This window comes from Lycorma delicatula, chromosome 8, assembly GCF_047948215.1.
Source record: "Lycorma delicatula isolate Av1 chromosome 8, ASM4794821v1, whole genome shotgun sequence".
NCBI classification, from domain to species: domain Eukaryota; kingdom Metazoa; phylum Arthropoda; class Insecta; order Hemiptera; family Fulgoridae; genus Lycorma; species Lycorma delicatula.
The window spans coordinates 2,524,938-2,548,756 of NC_134462.1; the positions used below are offsets into that span (position 1 = coordinate 2,524,938).

Below are 23,819 nucleotides of genomic sequence, written 5' to 3' on the forward strand. Positions count from 1 at the left end.
TAATTACTTTTATTTGGCTATAACTCTGGAACCAATGAAAATAAGTACCACTCATGATATATCATAGAAAAGCTCTTAATAAGGGCTTTTACTGCAGTTAAAAAAAGTTCAAAATCCAAATTTCTTTTGGATTTTGAGCTTTTCTGGACACTTTTGGTTCATTCGATTCCAATCAAAAGGGGAGGTGCACAACTAGATGTTACAACAGTCCTAAATCCAAAATTTCACATCCTATGGCTAATCATTTTTGAGTTACGCAAGACGTACATACAGAAATCAAGCCAAAACTAGTTAAAATGGATTCAGTGATGATCAAAATAGATATTTCCGTTGAAATCTGAAAAACAAAATTTTTCACGATCAAAATACTTCCTTTAGTTCGTACAAGGAAGTAGAAAACAAAAAATACAACTGAAGATCTGTGGTGCCATGAAAGCACTATTGTAAAGGTTATGAAAAAAATAAGGTAAGTATCATCTTATTTACTTTTTAATTTTTGTACTTAGGTGTATCAAGTTGGATTATACATACAATATATATTAGTACAGAGGGATATGGGTCTTGAAAAGATTGTCTTTTAAAAAAATATATATATATATTTAACTAACCTGTGGCATAGAATCAAGATGTCCTGCAGTTGCATTTTCACCCTGATCTTCTCTATAATGTGAATCTTCATTAAGGTCAACATGACATAAATAAAATATTACTCCAAACATTGCTGGTCCAAGACCATTACAAAGCCCTCTCATACCAGTAACCATACCTTGCACTAATCCTGTAATAACAACATACTTAGATAAAAAATCTTTAACATATTTGGAATGAACATCAAGCTGATGAGTTGATAGCAGCTGTCACATGTTTGTCATTAGATTACACAAATCAATTATAATATTCATTCATAAACGGGAGCACTTTCTTACTTATGTACATAGGCATTCTTCTGTTCTCATAATAATGTATAGTATATATATATATATATATATATATTAAAAATATATTTTCTGTGTACTTATATATAGAAAATTTATTTTTATATTGAATCAAGTATTTCAACAATTATTATACTCCATATAGGACCATAATTTCAACTAACAAATGGATTTTATCCATTTAAGGAGGAAAACGTACAGTTTCCATTAAAAAAGAACAGAATCTCAATTATCTATTAAAGATTAATATATCTCACAGAAAAGTTTGGACAAGTACTAATGCCTACATAATATTTAAGCTTATATGCTTATACACTATGAATGTAGTCCACTGGATATCTGAATCTATTTTACAGTTTCCATGAGGTCAATATTTAGTCAAACATTAGGGCAGCTTAGAAAAGAACTTGTTAAAACAAGTCTATCTGTAAATATCCTTTACTGTAAAATAATAATTTACTAATTACTTATTCCTACACTTTATATGTTTATAGCCATCATATCAGAGGGCTCACACAAAATTAATAAAACTAGTATAAAAAAATTGGTAATCTAATATCTAGAATTATTGTAGATAAAAAGATGTGTTAACTGGATTCTTCTACTTAAATATACGCAAAATAAATACAACATATTTAAAGATTATTACAAGAGACCGGATTATATGCAATATAAAAAGCCTGAAATATGTATGAAAAGTGTCAAAATATGTAACTTTGAATAATAAAAAAAAATAGTATTTTTTAGTTCTTTTATTTCAACATCAGCATACTATATTAGCAAGTATAACACATCGATAAATTCAAAAATTAACATTTTGTTACTTTTATAATTGTAAACAATCAGGTTCTGTTTCAAATGTTCGGTAATAAGAATTGTATCTTCGATCACTCAAAATATTTTTGTAAGTGGAAAAGGATCGTTCCACATCCACTGAGGTAACTGGAGAGTATTTGAATTTGGGTGCTGTGTTAGCATTTATTGTTTCTGGCAAAAGTTCATCTGTCCCATTAATAAAACTATCAATTTGACACAAAGGTTCAAAGCCTGTGTTCTTGTTCAAAATGTTTTCAAATCTTTCTTAAAGTTTACACGGGAATACCTGTGGCAATGCAGAGTTTGTTTGCGGATTTTATTCATTAACTGGATTCAGTCAATGCCAAACCTTGAGTTTCAAGCTTTTTAATACTCACAGATATGTGGAAAAAATGAGTACTAATCAGAGCTATGTTTTTTTTAATACTAGAATCATTAAATGCTTCCTTGGGCTGACAAACTGCCATAGCCTCTGCACTATCGAAGTCGTTTACTACACCTTTGATGGCCTCAAAATGTTCATTGTAAAACAGTACAGCTTTAATCCACGTTCCCCATCGAGTTACAACTGGTTCAGGAGGAAAAAGGTGCACTTGGCAGGCCTTATTCTTTCTTTAAAGGCCTTATTGTGAGCAGGTGCCTTAAGAAACAGTTTGTTGATGAAATCAGTTTATTTACATTCCCAAACATGGATCGTATTTTTTCAGCGAGTTGATGTACTCCGTGAGCAAAGCACGTCACATGAATCAAATTGGAATAAAATATATGGAGGGCTTTCAGTGCCTTGATCATGTAGGCAGCAACATCTGAGAGAAATATAAAACTCTTTCATCTGCAGAAGATTCAGGAAATGTTTTTTTAATAGCTTCATACACAAACCTGGCGATCATAGAATGATTTGTCTTTTCAAGGTCTTTGCAGGCTACCAAATAGGAAGAAGGCTCTAGTTTTAATGCACCAAGAATTAAATTTGCAATGTAATGGCCACAACTTTTGCTAGTTTCCTCAGCTGAAATCCAACTAATGTTATCCTTGAGTTCATTGTGTATTTCTACCAGAAAATGTACGTAAATAGTCGGTATGTAATTTTTACGCAATGCTGATTCATCTGGTATATTTTGATTAAGCAATATTTTCGCAGAAGATCTTTAAAGGTAGGATTTATAACTTTGTGAAGAGAAATATTACTTGTAAGCAATGCTTCACATAAATCCACCACTCAAGTGGTTTTTTTGTTTACCTTTGGAAGTGAAATCACTGCTAGTTGCTGCTTATAAGTTGTTGTCGTGGGCCTTTCTTTTGCATTCCTGTGATATGAAAACTTGTGTTGACATGCTGGTATATTTGAAACTTTTTTGTGCATGAAAAATTTGTCTTGCAAACTCGACAATATAAAACATTTCCATCGTAAGTAAATGTTCCAGGATAGTCAGCTATCTACAAAGAGACACTTTTTTTCAGCAGGCATGATACACATTAAACTTTGCACAAATGAATTATAAAATAAACTAATGCAATGAATGCATCAATAATATGCGTAATTTAATTGCCTACTGGCAGAAGGCATGCGCGACGCAGAACAGAATCATCTGTCTTTGTCTCGTGTGAGTCTGTGTTTAACTTAGCCTCATAATAATATTATCCTACCAAAACAATAGACACGCAGCAGCTAAGTGCGCTCTAAGAACCGTGCAGCTTATAGGTTTGGCCGGCTACAATGTAGGATTTGATTTATTATAACTAGGTATTCTACCGAAAAATATTGAAATATATCGAAAATACGCATCATCACTGGATTTCTAAGGAAAATAAGCAATAACCGGTTGGAATAGACTTAATATGCAAAGGCATATAATCCAGTCTCTAATTATTACACTTCTACAATATCAGATATTATTACAAAACATAGATACTAACTATGTAATAAATTATGTAATACCTTGTTTATCAGCATCAGAATGCATAGAAACAAAAGCACTAATGGCTGGATATGTAATACTTGAAACAGATGCTAGAATTCCAGCTGCCCACATCATCCTAAAAAAAAAAAAAAAAAAACAAAATAAATGTCACCGTTTATAACAATCAAACTGTAGTAATTGTAACATAGCAAAACTATATTATATTATATATACACTTTTTTTTTTAATTTATATTTAATAGATCAACCCCACATACAGAATAATTGAAATAGGATGACTTACCTTATTTCATTACATTTCACAAACTTAATTTGCATCATCAGCTGCATTATATTTATATATATATTTCAAAAAAATATCATAAACTCACAATCCATGATATCATACCACTTATTCTCTTATAATTTTATGTTAAAAATACTTTTAAACTAATTAAATTTTATTAAACCTTTTTAAATTAAATTTAACTTATACTTTAAAAACTTATAGAAAAATGTATAACTTTTATTTACATTAAAAATTTAAAATTATAATCAAAACAAGACATAAAATATAAAAAATTGATAAAGTTTAAGTAAGTAAAATTACGTTAAAATTAAAATTTAACATTATTTTTACATATGTGAACAATATAAAAAAATAAAATTAAAACAAACATAATAATTAAACAATTTAAAAAAAATTAAAACTTTTAAAGTAAAAACAAAAACTTAAGTAAAGTAAAATTATGTGCTAGCCATTTCACTGGATTTACTTTACTAACCACATTAAAAGATCAATTACTTAACATTATCAAAAGAGATAGTGGTGCTCTCTACTGCAGCCTTTATAATAATGTCATCCTCAAACTCTGTCTGAAGATTGATAATAAAAAATGTATTCTTGTTTATATAAATAATACCTTTTTAAAATATCAAAACCCTTATTATTTTATCCATATGGCATTTTTTAATTTCTAATATTTTTAAGTTTGTCTGATTATCTGATATTGTGTGCTTATTTTTAATCAAATGATCTGATACATTAAAAAAAACCCACTTACCTTTTTTATAACTTCTAAAATTTCCATGAATCTGGTTTTAAAAGATCTAGTGGTCTTACCAATATAAATATGGTAAGACCAAATTGTATTACACACAATTTTATACATACCACTCAAATTTATACCTCAGAAGTATTATTACATATATTACTTATTAAGCGTTTTATTAACACATCATATTTTTGTATATATGATAAAGTAAGGTAAGGGTCATCCTACTTTATTTATTGTTCTTTTTTACATTAAAAAAAATATATATATACGAGGTGTGATCAAAAAATACTGTGAATGAGTTTTTATAGTGGCAACTGCCGACACTACGTCCATATGCTATAATTTGTCCAATAGCGTGATCAACTGAGACAGGCAGGGACAAGTTGTAACATGTTCGAGCTTGCCAGTCAGCTGCCAGAGCCGCTAGAGTGAGATTGTGTTTATAGTGTCTGTCGCGCAACATGGATTTTGAAAATCATGTGTCAATTTGCACAGAGCTGAAGGGTCGTCTTCATGCAGATCCGGACTTCATTGCCAAAATTGTAAATAGAGAGACCCTGAGACCAAAATGCAGAGTTCCCAATAGAAAACCAGTTCATCTCCTCGCCCTAAAAAGGTACGTCAGTCAAAATCCAACATCAAGGTCATGCTCGTTGTTTTTTTTTGATAGTGAGGGCATAGTGCGATCAGAGTTCGTTCCAAGGGAAACAACTGTAAACTCTGAATTTTATAAGGGTGTACTGCAACATTTGCGAAATGACGTACGAAGAAAGCGACCAGAAAAATGGACGACCAATGGCTTCCTTCTTCACCACGACAACGCGCCGTGTCACACCTCACTTCTCATTCGTGAGTTTTTGGCCGAAAAAAGTGTTCCTATCTGTCCACATCCGCCACACTCACCGGATTTAGCACCATGCGACTTTTGGCTCTGCCTAAAAATTAAAACTGTGCTTAAAGGAAAACGTTTTGACACCATTGCTGACATTGAGAGGGCCACAACCGAGCAGCTGAAAGCCCTTCCGAAAGACGCCTTCCAGAAATGCCTCCAGTCATGGAGTCAACGTTGGGATAAGTGCATTGCTAGCCAAGGACAGTACTTTGAAGGAGATTAAATCAAATTCTATGTAACTTTATTACTTTTTTTAATAAAAAACTATTCACTGTATTTTTTTATCACTCCTCGTATATATATATATTTTTTTAATTTATTTAGATTAAATTTGTTGTAGTCCATTTTTTTTCCTCTGTGTGTTAAATAACTATATGTAATATATAATATAATAATATTTTTTCAGCCTCTGCAAAGTACCGAATTAGAGAACACTCTTACCTTTACTTTTTGTAAGTTCATTGAAACATTTTCGAGCCCAAGCCTATCTTCAGTGATATTTTTTATTTTAATAAATTCTTCTTTTTTACATTTACACATTAATTTTAGCTTTTCACATTTTAAAAATTTCTGAATAAATATTTGTTCAGTAAAGAGAATGAAAACTTATTGCATTAACTATTAATTTATTAGTATCCTATCATTGTATGCCAACTTAAATAATTTTAATATTATTTTAATAAATTCTGTTTGCAGATTTTTATATATAATATATATACAATTTTTCTAAAATTTCTAATTTTTATTACTATATTCATATTCAATATTTACTTTTTCGATTATTTCTAAATTATTTTCTAAACTAAGTTACATTAAGGTTATTATTTATTAAATTGGTCAGCTACAGTTGAGAAACCTATTTTTCTATTTTTAAATTATCTAAAATGTTCCTTAAATCTGTCTTTAAAGGACCTATTCGTTTAACTAATATATATCTTTTCGCAATTGTAGCATTTTATTTTATAAATACCAGAAGAATCATATTTATTTTTAGTTTTTTATTATTATAATATTTTAACTGTTTTATTAAATTCTTATCAGGTTTATATGTTTTATTGTTATATGCATCAATCAAGTTTTCTATAATTTTATTTGTGTAAGATTATTTTATAAAAATATTTTCACTATTTTTATTTTTATTTATGGGTATTAATGTAGTAATGTTTGTTATTGAAAAATTATGAATTATATTTTTTATATATATCAATTAATGATGTACGATATCCATTTTTTATAGACACATTTTTATACTATTTATTTCATTATACAATTCCTATTTATCGTTTATGTATTTTACTGCTCTATTTATCGTGTTCCTAAAAATATTAATTTTTTGGAACCAAGGATGGTTAGAATTTTTGTTTATAATGATTTCATTTGAGGTAGGTGTTTTTATATACTCCAGTTATTATTTGATTGTTTTTATTTATTTTAATATTTACATCTAAACAATTTATTTTTCTGTTATGTTCCATTTCATCTGTACGAATTCATATCTGTTTTTTATATTGTATTTATATTCTAAATTAATCTTTGATCTAACTACTTTATCAAAAATTTTTGTAATTATATAACTTGGGGTGGTTTTGAAATTGATTAATGGTCTACATTATCTAATGATCTATATTAATATAAATATAATATAAAAAAAAAAGTACGAATTGATTGATAAATTAAATAAATTAAAAATTAATAATAAAACTAAAATGATTAGCTTCAATGTAACTAATATGTACCCAAGTATTCCCATTGATTATACAATTTCAATAATAAAAAACAAATTAATAAAAACAGGTGAAGACAAAAAATTTATAAATAATACTATAAATGTATAAATACTATTAAATTATATTTAAAATTTTATTAATATAAACCACCTAGTGTAGAATATTGAAGTAAGATATATCTTACCTAATTTATCATGAAAGTACTTTCGTGGAATCCTGCAGCCTCAGTTATGATTGAATTATATTTAAATTAAACTGCCTATTAAAAATGTTAAAAATATTTTTAATTATAAAAATAATTATAAAATATAAATATATATATATATATATATATATATATATATATATATATATATATATATATATATATATTTTTATTGTTTAAAACTAAAAATAGTCTAATTATAATATAATTAAAACACTTTAATATTTTTTTAATATGCACTTTAAACAATTCAATTATGACAGGATGTGGGATCCTGTGAAAGTACTTTCATAAAAATTATGATAAGTATGTCTTATCTCAATATTCTGTATTAGGTGGTATATATCAATAAATAAAATTTAATTACATATATTACTCATTTTTTTGGTGTTTTATTTTATTTATTTTTTTATATAAGTGCTCTTATTGCGGTCTGTTAAATTATAACTTTAAAAGAAATTATTTTTCTCATAATTCTTCATGTAGAACAATTTTTGAATAACATATTTTTTTTTTAAATTAAACAATTAAAAAATATTCAATGCAATTTGGGATTTAGAAAGTTTAAATTATTTACCTACCACCTAGCCAAAAACCTAGTAAAAACTTGCCAAATTATAATTTGGCTGATCAAAATTTTCAACTGTCTGGATGGCATTTTCGTTGCTGAAGACATTCATGATAAAATGAATTAAATGACTAAATGAATTACTGTGTGATTAAATGAACAATTTAATCACACAGTGTCCTTTAAATTATAAATAATATAAATTGAAAATAACAAGAAAGTAAAGTTCTTTTTCATATATCCAATATCCTGGGTCGTTCAAGGGATCATAACCATAGTCACAGACTACCTCTATTTGAATCATTACAAGACTACAGCTGCTTTGGTCACAACTGGAAAAGATAGATGAATATTACAGATGGTGTATAAGAAAGCCGATATGAAACAAGAGAGTGCACACCTGTCAAACATTTAGTTAAGCTGATTAACAACATCTATAAGTAAAAATGAGTACTGAATTGAGTGCTTTGCTGTTTTAGTACCATTTTATTATTACAGTACATGTAATATAAGCACATATTACGTTTCAAATTACTGTATAATTTTTAATTGATGTTTAAATTATTTATAAACTGTTTTATTTTATAAAACACATTAACTTACAAAGTTTATTTTTTGCACATGAAATATCCCCATTAATCAACTTTTGTTTTAACTTGGTTTATCAGAAACATAAATTATCCTTTCGTGCTTCTATGTACATCTTCCTGGTGTTATAGTACAGTGAAGACCCAACTACAAGGTTGCTTTACAGCTGGTTCTAATAGAAGTTACGTTAAAAAAGTGCTCCTCCAAGCTTAAAGTATTCTACTAGAGCCTCTGGTGTGAAAAAAAGAAAAAAACAGAGACACTGAATAATAACTTTAAACAGAGTGTACAAGTGCACAGTAACAGTAAACAGTAAGTACACAGTATACAGTATTTTCAGTTAGGAAATAAAATAATATAATTAAAACATAAAAAACCATCCATAAATAAAAACTAGTGACATTCATTAATTTTAATAATGAAAAAAACACTGAACTAGATAACACCACCATTACTCTTGTATAACAAATTCTTACAAATAGATTAAATTTTTAATAAAATTAAAAGCATACAAATTAGAAATTAATTTTAAAAATATAAAAAAAAACTTCAAAACATACCATGTCTGAGATCCAAATCCATACCACATGAGTTGTAACATTTCAAAAAGAAGTCCAACCATAATAGTATGCTTACTACCGAGAGATCTCATCAGAAAGCCGAGAACAATCTGAGCACCAACTGATAATATGCCAACAGTAGCGATAAATACCGCTACCATAACAACACTAAACCCCATAACCTGAGCAAATAGAAAACTTTATAACTTATAATAAAAACATGTTATGTGTTATAATTACTTAACCAAAAAAATAAATTAAATTTCAAGATATCACTACATAACCAACAATTCCAAATAATGTAATTAAACGTAACAAAAATATGAGAGCTATATAAAAAATAACAATACACGCTTAAACTTCTTCCTTTATTCAACTATGAGAATGTTTAATGGCATTCATTAGCTTCCCAAATATATCACATTAAAAGTCATATATAATAAAGTGAGTTCATACCTCTGCTATATATTATAACTTCTCACATATATCAGAACATTCTTTCTTTAATTTTATATTCAGATGATGATACAATCAAAACTAAATTTATTTCATCTTTCAAATGACCATTTTGGTAATGGCAGTGATGAAGGACAAGGAACCAAGAAACACAAAATGTTTTGAATGTGGAATGTTACGTAATAATTATAAAAACTAATTTATCAGTTTAATAATAATTTTGGGCAAAAGTAGATACAGGAATAGTGAACAAACAGTTTTTTAATCAATACCATGAGGACTGGACAACTATAAGGAAATGTCAAATGTGGACAAGAATTAATCAAAAGCATTGAAACATATCATACTTGCCGATATGTTATTCGAAACAGATAATTCAGATACATTAATAACTCTTTCTTTCTCTTTCCTGTTTAGCCTCCAGGAATTACCGTTCAGGTATTACTTCAGAGGATGAATGGGTATGATATGTATGAGTGTAAATGAAGTGTAGTCTTGTACAGTCTCAGTTCGATCATTCCTGAGATATGTGGGTAATTGAAAACCCAACCACCAAAAAACACAGTATCCACGATCTAGTATTCAGATCCGTATAAAGCAACTGCCTTTACTAGGACTTGAATGCTGGAACTTTCGACTTCCAAATCAGCTGATTTGGGAAGACACATTCACCACTAGGTTAGATCAATCCAGTGGGTACATTAACAACCCTAGCCTTTACATTAATAACTCTACATTCTTATTCCATTTTTCTCTAATGTTCCAATAGTTTTTCAGCATGCCTTATTACAATATCCATCTACAGAAACACATAAAACAGTAGTATAAAATTGCCATGTATATACAATAGACAGAAATTCACATCCTTGCAAGGAAAATACAGTAGCTGATAAATGACAATAGATTAGCTCTTAGACCACAATGCTCAACCACATCAGTGCTGCAAAAATAGAAATCACCTGTCAACCTCTAAGTGTGATCACTCATGCTCTCCAGCAGACGTACCGACCTGACATACACAGCATCAGCTATCATCTTAGTAGACTGTGGGCTATGTTCCTGCTAACCACTTGTCACTATGGGTTATGGAAGAAGATTTAGAGTAGTTTATCTACTAGCATGATTTAAAACTAACTAATCGTGAGTTCAATCCCTGGTGCAGCCACTCAACTTTGGCTGACTCGCTACTCATCAAGATAGAGCTGCACTGTCAATGAACAAAAAGCTAAAGGAACATAAATCCAAATCTCAACAGACTGATATAGTGAAAAATTTTAAATTATCTTGATATTACTTTTGAGTTAACAGTTGCTCTTGGTACCAGGTATTTAGTTTTCATTTACAGGTCAACAGCCGAATGTATAGCAAGTCTTACATTCTTCAAACTTAGTCCCCTACATGAAAGTGAGCTCCAGGTTAGCACAGAGATACAATAGACGGTGAAAAGTATTCTGCAGGAGGGTTTTTATGTATTACAATTTAAAATCAGTAGAATGTGGATAATTCAAAGCCAGTGGAGGAATATAAAAATAAGAATAATAAAATAAGAATATAAAAAAGCTATAATTTCAATAGTTTAACTGCAAATTCAAATAAATTAAAATTTAATGGACAATTGATTTACATAGATCTTTTAATTCATCTACCTTTCACTTAATTTTTAATTATTTTTAAGGTTTTTGGAGTTCATACTCCAGGAAAGGAATGGTAAATTCTTCTCAATTTCATCTTTAACACTCTGTTTGGCTTTTCTATTGCATCGAGTTTTTCTGAATCTTTTCAACAAAGCGTTTAAGTTATATAATTTGTTTACTTATACACGCACATTTCAATAAAACTAAAATAGAGCCAAAGATTATAGTGTAATGTTAACAAAAATAAAATCACAAAATTATCAAAGTAAAAATATCATTAGAAAAGAACACTTGAAAAAAATTTCTATCAAAACAAAACATAATGCTAAAATAAACTGTGACATCACTCAGATTGATGAATCAAGTGATGAGAAGCATAGAAAATACAGTAACTGATAAATTGTACTAAAACAACTGTCGATAATTAAATATCTTATAATAACAAACAAAAAAAATAGAATAACTGGATGAGTACAAATAAATTTACTAATTTATTTTGCATAAACATCTGGATTTATTTAAATATTATAAAGAAATAGTGGTATTGCTTTACATATAGACAGTAATGACCAAGAATTAAAATTGAACAAGATTGATGATTAGGGTGACAATTAGTTACTTTTTGATTACACACAAAGAAAAAAATAATAAAAATGATAAATGGTAGCAAAAATTAAGAAAGATTAATGGTAATGGATAGGATATGTAATTATAAGTCATGTAATTATGTCATACAGAAATAAATGATGGAAGAGCAGTAATGTTCAATATAAGATCATCTATGCTAGGAACACAACACAATACTATAAATCATATATAGTATTATTAAAAAAACTTAAATCAATAAATTAATTTCTAGTTTCTTTATTGTGATTTAAATTATAATAATCTAAATTAGTAAGTTATTAAAGTACATACTGAATTAAAAAAGCGTAGCCATTAATAGTCAGTATAAAAATTCAGAGGGAAAAAAGCCTGAATTAACAAAGTTTAAATCTTCAGGTGAATTACATAGTATTAAATTATTAAAAAAATAAATAAAACAATATTACTCTATGCATAACAATTGTGAAAATAGTATAAACTACCATCTGTACTAGTAAAGAAATATATTTTGGATAAAAGCTAAGTTGTTTAGATCAGTTTACTAACAAGAAATGTACTTTACATGAAAATATAGTAAAGCTGCAAAGTTCAGAAACAAGTAAAAAATACCACTTAACTGGTAAGTGTAAATTACATTAACAGCTGCTTACTTTTTTGGCTAAATCTGAATGAACAAAATATTTTAACATGACTAAATTCTGAAGTAAAAAGCTTAGAAATGAAAAAAATAATAATAATTTATTATTTGATAAAAAATACATGATAAAAATTATATTTTTATAATGTGAAGTATGTTAAAAAGTTATAAAAAAATTTAATTTTTATTTTCAAAACTGTAAATCTACTATTATTATTTAATTTTCTTCCTCGATATAAATTAATAATCGTATAGTAACACCCTCCTCCTAACTATCTTTTCAACAAAATTTTTAAGACACATATTTTAGATAACATTACCTATCTTGCATTAGTAGCGATTTGTGAAACTACTGCATGCCGCAGTGAATATTTTATACCAACAGTTAGTGTAAGATCTATTTACATCACAAAAACTGTCCACCCTTCATAACAAAAGAAAAAAACTAGTGTAAGAATATGAAACATGTATAGCAGATAAAACTTCAACATTCAATTACAAACCGATTTACAATAATGCAATAAATATTATTTACTACTGCACCCGTAAGAAATATTGAACATAATATTTTGAAATATTTTCACTGAATTTTTAATAAATTATGCATAAACTGGAAACTTTACTTCAATATTTTATACAACAAAGACAATTTTTTTTAAAAATAATTTTCATAACTGAAAATGAGAAATATATTTTAGTAAGATTTTGTGCTCATCAACCTCTTTAAGTTATTATAATCTAAGAAAATTAAGAATGTATGTATACCTGTAGCCAATTTGTTTAATAGTAAAAACTGCTTCTTAATTAAACATTTCGAGGAAAATAACAGAATAAATAAATCAAAAATTTTATTTACTTACCAACTTGAGGTAAACAAATATGCATGAATACTGTCCCGCCTCAGGAAGATATGACAAGAAAACTGTTACACATAACATTAAAATCGTATGATCCTTTCCAACTTTTCTTAAAGCCTGAAAGAGATTAAAATCAACAAATTCAAATTCATTCAGTAATAACCTATATATATTCATTATATTATTATTACATTAATTACTGCATTATTATTAGATTAATTATTGTATTTAATGTTTACTACATCGATTGATGGATAAATAGATTCACAAAATTGACCAAAACTGCTGAATATTATTTTGTAAAAACCCCTCTCAAGTGGGGTATGTAAAACAAAAACAAAACTAAAATTTGAAAAACAATTTTACTTCCAGTTGGCCTATAATAAGCAGAAACCTTTTTAATATTGAAGTAGAGACTCTTTTCGCTTCAGTTTTTTTTTTCAGTATTTTTTTTAATGAAAAGTTAACAGAGAATTCTCGCCAAGTTAAGACAACAATTCTGGGCACAATTAGAAAATAGCACATTACATTTTTTCTATCAATACAGAATTCTAAAATTACTCACAAATATAACATATGATTGATAAAATGAATTCTAACCCTAAATCTGGTATTATTATGAATAATCTATAATTTCATTAATTATCTGTTATAAACAGATACCCCGTCATACATTATCTGTCACCAGATAATTGTTAAATAATGTTCAGCTGTTAATGTACTACATCGTTTTTGCGTTAAATGTTGTAATTAGAATTAATACTATATACAATATTTCTATGTGCAATATCATACTGTAATTTATCTTTATTACATATTAAAATATTTTATCACTCATGATTTGGTTGATGATTTAGCAATTCAAATGCAAAAGTATAATCTCTAATAAAATTAACCACAACATAACAAAGGAGTTTGAAAGCATGCAAGTGAAGCAAATGCCTATTTCAGAATCAATTATTTAAGCTCAATATTGCAAAATGTTGGGAAATGAATTTAAAGCATCAAATGACTTGAAAGTTAAAGAAAACATATCATATGGAATCAAGATCGCATAATTCCAATGCTGTTGATTCAATAATAGTAATAAAAGAATATATTATGATGCACTAGGTTATTTTTTAGATTACTGACATTAAAGTAATTGGCTGACCGACTTGACAGCTACTGGATAATTCAAAAGTCTTCTTATTCTATTTGTTGAAATTCATGTATTTTTTTTTAATAATACTTCAAGTTTAAATTGTTTACAATACACATATTTTAATAAGCGATTTTTACTAACAAACTTGATTAACTATATCTACCTCTAACCACGATGAGTTTAATTTTTTTTTTAAATCTCATCAAAATTAAATAACCCATCTTTAAAATAGAAACCTGTTAAACAAAAATTTGTTTGAAGTTCTATTGGTTCCATTTTAGAAATATTTTACTGTAAGATTAACATTTATGAGGAGTAGATTTGTCCACAATTCAAAACAATCAATTTAATCAATAGCAAATTAATAATGGAGTAATACAAATTGCTGCTATCAATACTATACTGTAAAAACTATTAACATGTAAATTAAATAAAACTGTTACAACACAACATATTAAAATTATTCTTAGTAATACAATAACCATATTTTTTTGAGGAAAAAACTATTAAAAATAAATAATTCAACTAATCAAAACAGCTGCACTGTTGAAAATATAATGTTAAATATATATTTAAAATTTATGTTATGAAAATATATGTTTGCAAATTTTCTAACTGTTAAGTTCATATTACTGTCAATATTTAAAGGGATTTTTGCAATCACTACTTTAAATTATTAAGCAATTTGTATTTTTATTATAAACTTACAGGTCTTTCTAACAAAAAAAACAAATTGAATAGTCTTCGATATATGACATGTTACTATAATTCACATCTCTGTACTTAAGTTTTACAGAGGAACGGTTATTGAATAAAAAATAGGTTTATCACAAGAGTATCCACTCAATGATTTTTTTTTTCTTTTCTTCAGTCATTTGACTGGTTTGATGCAGCTCTCCAAGATTCCCTATCTAGTGCTAGTCGTTTCATTTCAGTATACCCTCTACATCCTACATCCCTAACAATTTGTTTTACATATTCCAAACGTGGCCTGCCAACACAATTGTTTCCTTCTACCTGTCCTTCCAATATTAAAGCGACTATTCCAGGATGCCTTAGTATGTGGCCTATAAGTCTGTCTATTCTTTTAACTATATTTTTCTAAACGCTTCTTTCTTCATCTATTTGCCGCAATACCTCTTCATTTGTCACTTTATCCACCCATCTGATTTTTAACATTCTCCTATAGCACTGCATTTCAAAAGCTTCTAATCTTTTCTTCTCAGATACTCCGATTGTCCAAGTTTCACTTCCATATAAAGCGACACTCCAAACATATACTTTCAAAAATCTTTTCCTGACATTTAAATTAGTTCAATGACATTACAATCTCTTTAAAAGTTATTTAAATCTCTTTATTCTGTTATTACCATCTACTGCATTTTTATTGTTTGTAAAAGCAACACATGAACAAACTTATGAGCTATTTTATGAAATATATATGTATCACTATCATACTACAGAAACAGTACTGTAGAGTAACTTACTGCAAATGGATCTGCTTGTTCCCATGAGATAGGAGCACCCCATGATGAAGGACGGACTTTCTCTGGTAAACTTTCAGGAACTGCGACTAATATAAAAAATACATCCAATAGTGCAATGGCTGTAGCCAGTGCAACAACTACATTCTCACTATATGCATCCATCAAATAGGCACCCAACGCAGGTGAGATAACCATACTGGCAGCAAATGTAGCCGATACCTACATTTTAAAACAAAAATTAAAGAAATTCTTTACTGTTTATTCCCCATGTCTAAGATATACCATTGTAGACAAATAAATATTTGATTTAATATGATTTTATACAATAATTAATAAAAACTGCCTTAATAATAAAAATGGAAAATAAACAATGTCATTTTACAGGGTCAAAAATTTTTTTTCAAATTAAATAAGTGAAATAACAATTTTTTACGCAATTGCAATAACAAAATTTGTTAATACGACCTCTATGACAGATGAGGAGAAAATACCAAAGGTGCAGTGGACAGCAGGTCTGAATGAAACCCAGTGAATGTCTGGATGCTCCTACGTGGCAGCCCCACCACTGGTCTTACTTCATGCAGCACTCAAAACACGGCAAGGAATGTTTTATTTCTGGTAAGCTTCACAGTAGCTTCAGAACGGACAGGAAATTTGGAAACAGTAATCAGAAAAGAAATCTGAATAAGATGTTTGGGATAAAGAATACACTTAATACAGCAAGATGGAACATATGAGGTGGTTTGGGAGGAAAGGAGCTGAGGTACATAGTGAAGGAGAATAAAACAGACATTGGAGTCATTACTGAAACTAATGAGAGGATGAAACGGACTAGAGATGTAGACGATCGGTTCAGTGAATACAGTGGTGTGCAGCAACATAATAGAATAACAACAGAAGTAACCATATATATATATAAATAGTGACAACCCATAGTTATTCATATGTTAATGACAGAATTTTAATTTCGAGAATGAAAATGGATAAGAAATATAACTTTTATGGCTGCTTATGCTCCGGAGCAAGGCAGGGTGGATGAGACAGAGAAATTTTATGACACGTTACAACAGGAAGTAAATAAATTTAGTGAAAGAGAATTTTGATAATTATCGTGATTTTAATAAAAGGGATGAAATATGCAAAGGGAGAAGGTGGCTGGAAGTTTTGGAGAAGATATAATTAATTACAATGGTGAAGAACTGAGAGTTCTCAGCTTTTAGTGAATTACAGATAATTACTTTTTTAAGAAAAAAATATTCATAAATCTAGGTGGAGTGAGAGAGGAAAAAGGTCGATTATAGATGACTTTATACTTAATAGCAAACTGAGGGGAGATGTTTCAAATGTGAGAGCATTTATATATAATGTGGGCTCTTTTTACTAGCACCAAGGATCATTGTCACTGTTAAATGGAAGAAAATCAATAAATTTAAAGATAATGTTATTGAACAGAAAGCCTTTAAAGTACATGTTTTACAGGATTCATTGGTAAGAAAATTTTATGAAAACAGACTGAATGATTATTTTTAAAAGAGTGCAACCCAAGATGATACAGATAATGAATGGCAGATGATTAAGAAAGCCATTATTAAAGTTGCAGGAGAAGCTTTAGGTAAAGGAAAATTTTGGGTGACAGAAAAAAATTGAAGCTATGAAATAAGGAAATTGCAAATATGATTAAACAGAAAAAAGAGGCGTAACCGACTTATTTGCAGAATAGGAATGATTGTACAAAAAGAACTTACAATATAGAGAAAAGAAGCAAAAGCAGCAGCAGTAAGACAGTCACAAAATGAAACCTGAGACAGATTTGTTAATATTTTAGAAAGTGATTTGTATGGTCATCAAAATACGGCTTTTAAAGTTGTGAAAAATATAACGTTGCAAGAAAAGGAAAATGAGAGATTAAAGGTGAGAAGTTCCTGGAATATTTTAAATGTTAAAATATGGTGATTTTTTCTGCATTTAAGATTGTTACATCTAGTCAATGAATGTTACAATTAAATTTATATTTCCAGATGAATGGATGAATTCAATGATAGTTCCTATATTCAAGAAAGAGCAACCGGTTGGCCAGCAATGCCCGTAGGTCACGTTCCCTTGTCAGTAGCAGAATATCTGAACAGGAGAAACCATCAACTGTAGCACAACAAACTACAATCAGATTGCTTGCCAATGAAGGTGTCAAATCCTCTGAAATTTTTAATCAACTCCAGGCACAATTCAGAAATGCTACCCTGTCAAAAATTCAAGTATCTGATTGAGCCAAAAAAATTTGAAGTGGCCTTGATGCAATGGAGAATGAAAATCACAAACACTGTCCATGAAACAGCATCAATGATGACAACATTCAGGGCGTTCATGAACTTATGGAAGATGACCGTTGCATAAGTCTCAATGATATTGCATCAGAGGCGAGTGTAAGTGTTGGGAGTATGCATATAATAATGTCAAATACTCTTGGATATAGCAAAGTTTCAGCAAGGTGGGTTCCATGTCTTCTGACTGAAGACACAGAAAAATGTCCAGAAAGACATCTTTCAGTGGGTCTGAATCGCTTTGAGGAAGAAGGAGAGGTATTTTTTAACCGTACTGTGACCTCTGACAAAGTGTGGGTCCAATCCTACACCCCAGAAAGCAAGAGAGTAACTTTTTTCTGAGACGTCTTGAATAACCAGTGGTCCTACTAACCGGAATCCACTATATTTAAGAATTTAGCAATTGTTATAAAAAAGATAAGTGAAAATTGTTTAACATAAAAAATTAATTTACAGAAGAATAAAATAATTTGTTAACATTACAAAACACTCAAGCAGGCTTTCCCTACAAAATAATCAATCTTCTTTTATAATAACTATAAAAAGTTACATAAATAAATAATATAAAAATAAAAAATTTCAGTTTATGAAGAAAGCATATTTATTTATCTTTTTTTTGCAATGTAGCTGGACTTTAAATAAACAACTTTGACTGGATCAGTAGCATCATTAGTCAAATCTAGATTCTCTAGATTTGTCTAGATTAGTCTTTATTTCCAAGAATGATTTTTCCTGTAAATAACAGTTGTAAGATTTCCCTGGACAGAAAAAAACAGGTATCAATTTCATGGATTTCAGAAAGGTATATATGTTTAACCTTCCCATGAATTAAATACTTTTCTTCACTATATAAAATACTCTTCAAAACCGGTCAAATTTCAAGCAAAGTAAATATTCTACTTACATGTTATAAATTGTTGAAAGCATAAGAAGTGGTTATTTCTAGAATTTTTAAAAACATTTTTAAGCTGCAATAAGACAATACTTCAAAATCTGTGTAAAAAAAAAACATTTCATCAATATCTATACCACAAATGTTAAATAAAAATGAACATACCAAACCATATGCCAGACTACGTTCATGCTCCTCTGTAACATCAGCAACATATGCAAACACCACTGAGAATGTAACGGCAAACACACCAGATATGCTAATCATTGCAAAAAACCACCTGAAATTACACAAACAAAAAATTATAATATATTATCTAGAGTAGTTCCCAACTGGTGTGTCACTCAGTCCCACAGAAGCGCTGCAAAATTTAAAATTTTAAAATAAATTTTATGCCTTTCAGGAAGTCTCTAGACAAAGTAATTGATACTTACCATGAAACCAATAAGGTAAAATTTATTTTGAGACAGACTGTACCAGTAAACAATACCTTCAACAATGCTGAGTTTAATTTTTCTGCTGGCCAATAATTTTGAGTGATGTTTGATAAATCGCTGATCAGTGTTGCCATGTTGAGGAATTTATCCCTCGACACAGGGATTTTTCAAGACTGAGGGATTTTCTGCTGAAAAAATCTGGCAACACTGCAAACGTTTAGACTGTTTATTAGTCTTCAGAATAAATTGGCCAATTTCAGTTTACACATGGCATAAGTAGGTAGTAGTGCAACTATTTTACAAAAGTATCTTTATATCAGTTTTTTTATGGATAGATTTCTCATTCGAAAAAGATAAACTAAAATAAGTTCTAGGAACTGTGAAAGCAATCATGCAAGCATTAGTTAAAGTAATATGAGATGAAATTATTCCTTTCACAATTCTAAAAACCAGCTGTGCTTTGTAAATGCAATGATAAATACTTACAATATAGTTTTACAAAGCATGGAGATGAACATAAGCAGATATCCGAGTGCCTTATACGCATGTGGAAGTGTTTTGTCAAATCAACTGATGGGGCTGAATAAACTTACAATATTCAAAATTCCGTTATCCAATAATATCATCACCCACAGAATAAAATAAATGTCTCACAACATTGAAATTAATCTGAACAGTAAATTGCTGGGGGATACTGTGTTTGCTCTTGTTGCCGAATGGATTCAAAGGCATGGGCACTTTATAACCTTATAGTGGCCCTGAGAAGGGCTATTTTTGTCATCAACTGGCTTCGATGGCTCGTAATTTATAACCTTGTGGTAAGCCCTGAAAAATACAGTTTTTTGTATTAGCTCCGAGAAGAACTATTATGTCCGGTAGCTGGTCTCCGGCAAAGTCAACTTGACTGTAGTCGGGGAATTGCAACTCGTCCATTGAAATCAGACCACGCTCCCCTCAGCAGCAGTTGGTGGGGAGCCCTACTACACTACACTACACCACGTGGCAGTGGTGGCTCCCAGAGCCCCGCAGTGTCGGGTCAGTGCTGGTCATCTTTCACCGGCACGGCCAAGATGGTTCTCTCCAAGCGATCCCATGCTGGGGTCAGCTCCTTCTGCCGAGTCCACCGGCGAGGGCAATTGAAGCCCAGCGAGCTGGAGCGGGAAGGTTGCATCTGCAGCCAGTGGCTCCCTCAATGGGCTGGCCAGGCCTGCTGCTCCAACTGGGATGTTGGCATCCGCCAGGAGATCCCACATTGAGGCAGCCAGGGAACTTCTTCTGTCTTCTTCCATGTCTTCTCCAGGTGGTGGTCAACGATGAATTAAAAATTCACTCTCGTGTACGGTCTTTTATTAGAGCCTGAGAGTGGTGGGGCTGCTATAATGGAGAACAGCACGGCAGGAGTGACACTTGTACCAGCACGTACGTGTACCGTACTCCCACTGATATCCGAGTTGCTACCATTGCTGTCCACCAATATTAAGTCAGGCATATATGTGGTAACACTCTATCGTTGGAAGAAAGTACTGACACAAGTGGTAAATGCCAACTAATAAGATTTATTTATTCTTTAATTTTTTTTTTTGTTGAGATGATGGACATTGACTGCTTTTGCTCATTTTGCCCTATGAAAATGAAAGTTTATAGCATATGGAAAATGCCATGTCTGACTGGGATTTGAACCTGGAATCTCTGGATGAAAGGTTGAGACCCTACAATTCCACCACGGAGATCATTAATAAGTTTTATTAGGTTTGAATAAAATTTAAGTATTATTGAACACTTCTTTTTTTTTGCCAAGACCTTAAAACCACTACTACAGGGAAATATATTTGTGACTGTGTTAATAAATACTTTTATAAACATAATATTTCCTGTAAAAATTGCATTTCTCTTTGTGTATACAAAGAGGAAGTGGTTAAAGAAATTTGCAACAATTGATGAATTAAGATTGATGTAAGTTGTAAGTGAGCAGAATATGAGCTAAGGCTCGAGATTTTAAATCTGCCACAATTCTTAAAACTTTAAGTCTGTGCTCATCAAGTTCCCCATCAATTGACAGGTATTCACAAAGAGAATCATTTGAAAATTCCCAAGATACATTATGAAAATGAAGGAAATTCATTTCTGAAGTTGATTATAATTGTGTTGACAAGACATCAATTGTTCAGATGTCTGTCCATCTGAACCATATTAAGTGAAAAAGTTTAGTCTAGAAATATTCTTCATCTCCTATAGCACAAAAATTAAAAAATAATGTATCTGTAATAAAGTTGCTGGTGACAATAATAGCAGTTAGAACTTTTATGAGGTAGGAGTAACTCACAGTAATTTTTCCTTAAATGATTGCAGGAGCATTTAAGGAAAAATCATGTCGACTGCATATGATCTACAAAACATTCCTTTAATTTCAAGACCTCAGTTTTGAGCTGCAAGATTACCCATGTACAGTCCTGACCTGGCTCTAAGTGCTAAGAGATTTTTAACTTTTTAGGCAACTCAAAGAGCTGAGAAAATTATTTTTGTTGTTATGAAAGAGATCATGTAAATGGTGCAAACTGGATACCTCCAAACAAAAAAGTTACTTCCAGGAAAAAAATTCAAAAAGATTAAAAGACAGACTAAGTGCAAAGGCATAAGAAGGGATTTTGTTGAAAATAAGCATATTTTTCATTTATATAAGTGCAAATATAAATGATGATTTTCCTTTTTAATTTCACTTTACCTTTTGACTTATCTAAGCGTATTTAATTGAAGCAGTCATTGTGCAGTTAGGTTCATAACAGAAGTGCAGTGGTACAATATGTTTATAAAATGTTTAATAATTTACATCTTCCTATAACTGTAGCATTAAATAGTATTCCAGTATGTCCAGATAATTAATTAGTTCTGCCAAAAAAGTAAGAATTTTGAAACTTAAAACCCAAAAAAGTTTATCTTCTTGTGAGAACCATATCTGTTCCATTACCTCATGTGGAGTGTCACTCACCATAATATAACATTATGACAATTTACCTATGTACTAAGATGGGAAAATAGCCACAACATAAAATATAATTTTATAAAGGAAATTTCCATCACTTTTACCCTTTCAATAATTTCAATGCAAATTTTAGTGATTAACAAAAAAAATTTGGTACTTTTATCGAATAGCAGTGCCACTAATTATTTATTCCCTTCAAATCAGTAGCTTTTTAGAATGGATTTCTTTATACATTGTTAACATACAAGCTACTGCATTATTTCAACTTAAAGATCAAAGAAAACTTGCTTATTGACTGCTAGCGGTCAGGTGTCCCTTGTTGCATTGAATATTTTCTGTAACAGTTTTCATCCTCTATCATGTGATGCCACAAGAATTCGGTGAAATAGGATTCTTCATAGTGCTAGCAGTTCTCCTGTGTTTTTTAGTCTGCTATTTCAGCAACCCCCACAAGCATTCAATGGTTTGAATCTCTGTGGAAGACAACAAAATGATACTGAAGATTCAGAGTATAATGGCAAAACCCTTTCAGTTCCTTTGCATCGCTTTGGTACATGTGCCAGAAATCAGAGTGCAATATGATCCCATCAGTAACAGTGCCTTTGGTAGCATTCACCAGATTTTGAATCAATTTGTCAACAACTTTCACAAAAATACACTCACAATTTTCACAACAAATCCTGCTAAAAACAAATTGTTGTAGGTAGATGTGACCAGCGTCATTTTTGAACTTCAAGAACACTGCCTCATTGATTATGATGATCATACCATTTCCCCCCAATTTTACCTAGTCATTGCTGTTCAATATAGTTGATACACACTTCTCCAATGAAATTATTCCAGTTAACTTCTATATTTGGGCCCTTACCCAATTCACAGTGACAGAGCAGCACTTGATAGTTTGAACACCTAACTATGTATGATGGTCACAAAGCTGAGGTTTAAATTTTTCAGTTGTGTACCAACATGCACATTGACTTTTGACTGGGAAGTACATTTGTTGGAATGCCATACAACACAATCAATTTCATAAAGACTGAGTGTGTCTGTTACGACATGCCCTGATTCCCAACAGAATACTACACAGGTGCAGGAACTCAATGTCATTATATTCATTAGAAA

General features: G+C 30.0%; 1 protein-coding gene across 2 annotated transcripts in view; it reads right to left on the reverse strand.

Moving 5' to 3' along the window:
* Positions 1 to 23,819, reverse strand: part of LOC142329006 (hippocampus abundant transcript 1 protein) — a 60,568-nt gene that overhangs the window by 19,340 nt on the left and 17,409 nt on the right. For both annotated transcript variants that reach the window (XM_075373247.1, XM_075373246.1), the window contains exons 5-10: positions 19,446 to 19,560; positions 16,071 to 16,289; positions 13,443 to 13,556; positions 9,250 to 9,431; positions 3,691 to 3,788; positions 609 to 778 (exon numbers count right to left, since the gene is read on the reverse strand). In XM_075373247.1, coding sequence (XP_075229362.1) covers positions 609 to 778; positions 3,691 to 3,788; positions 9,250 to 9,431; positions 13,443 to 13,556; positions 16,071 to 16,289; positions 19,446 to 19,560 — 898 coding nt within the window. The remainder of the gene's footprint in view (positions 1 to 608; positions 779 to 3,690; positions 3,789 to 9,249; positions 9,432 to 13,442; positions 13,557 to 16,070; positions 16,290 to 19,445; positions 19,561 to 23,819) is intronic.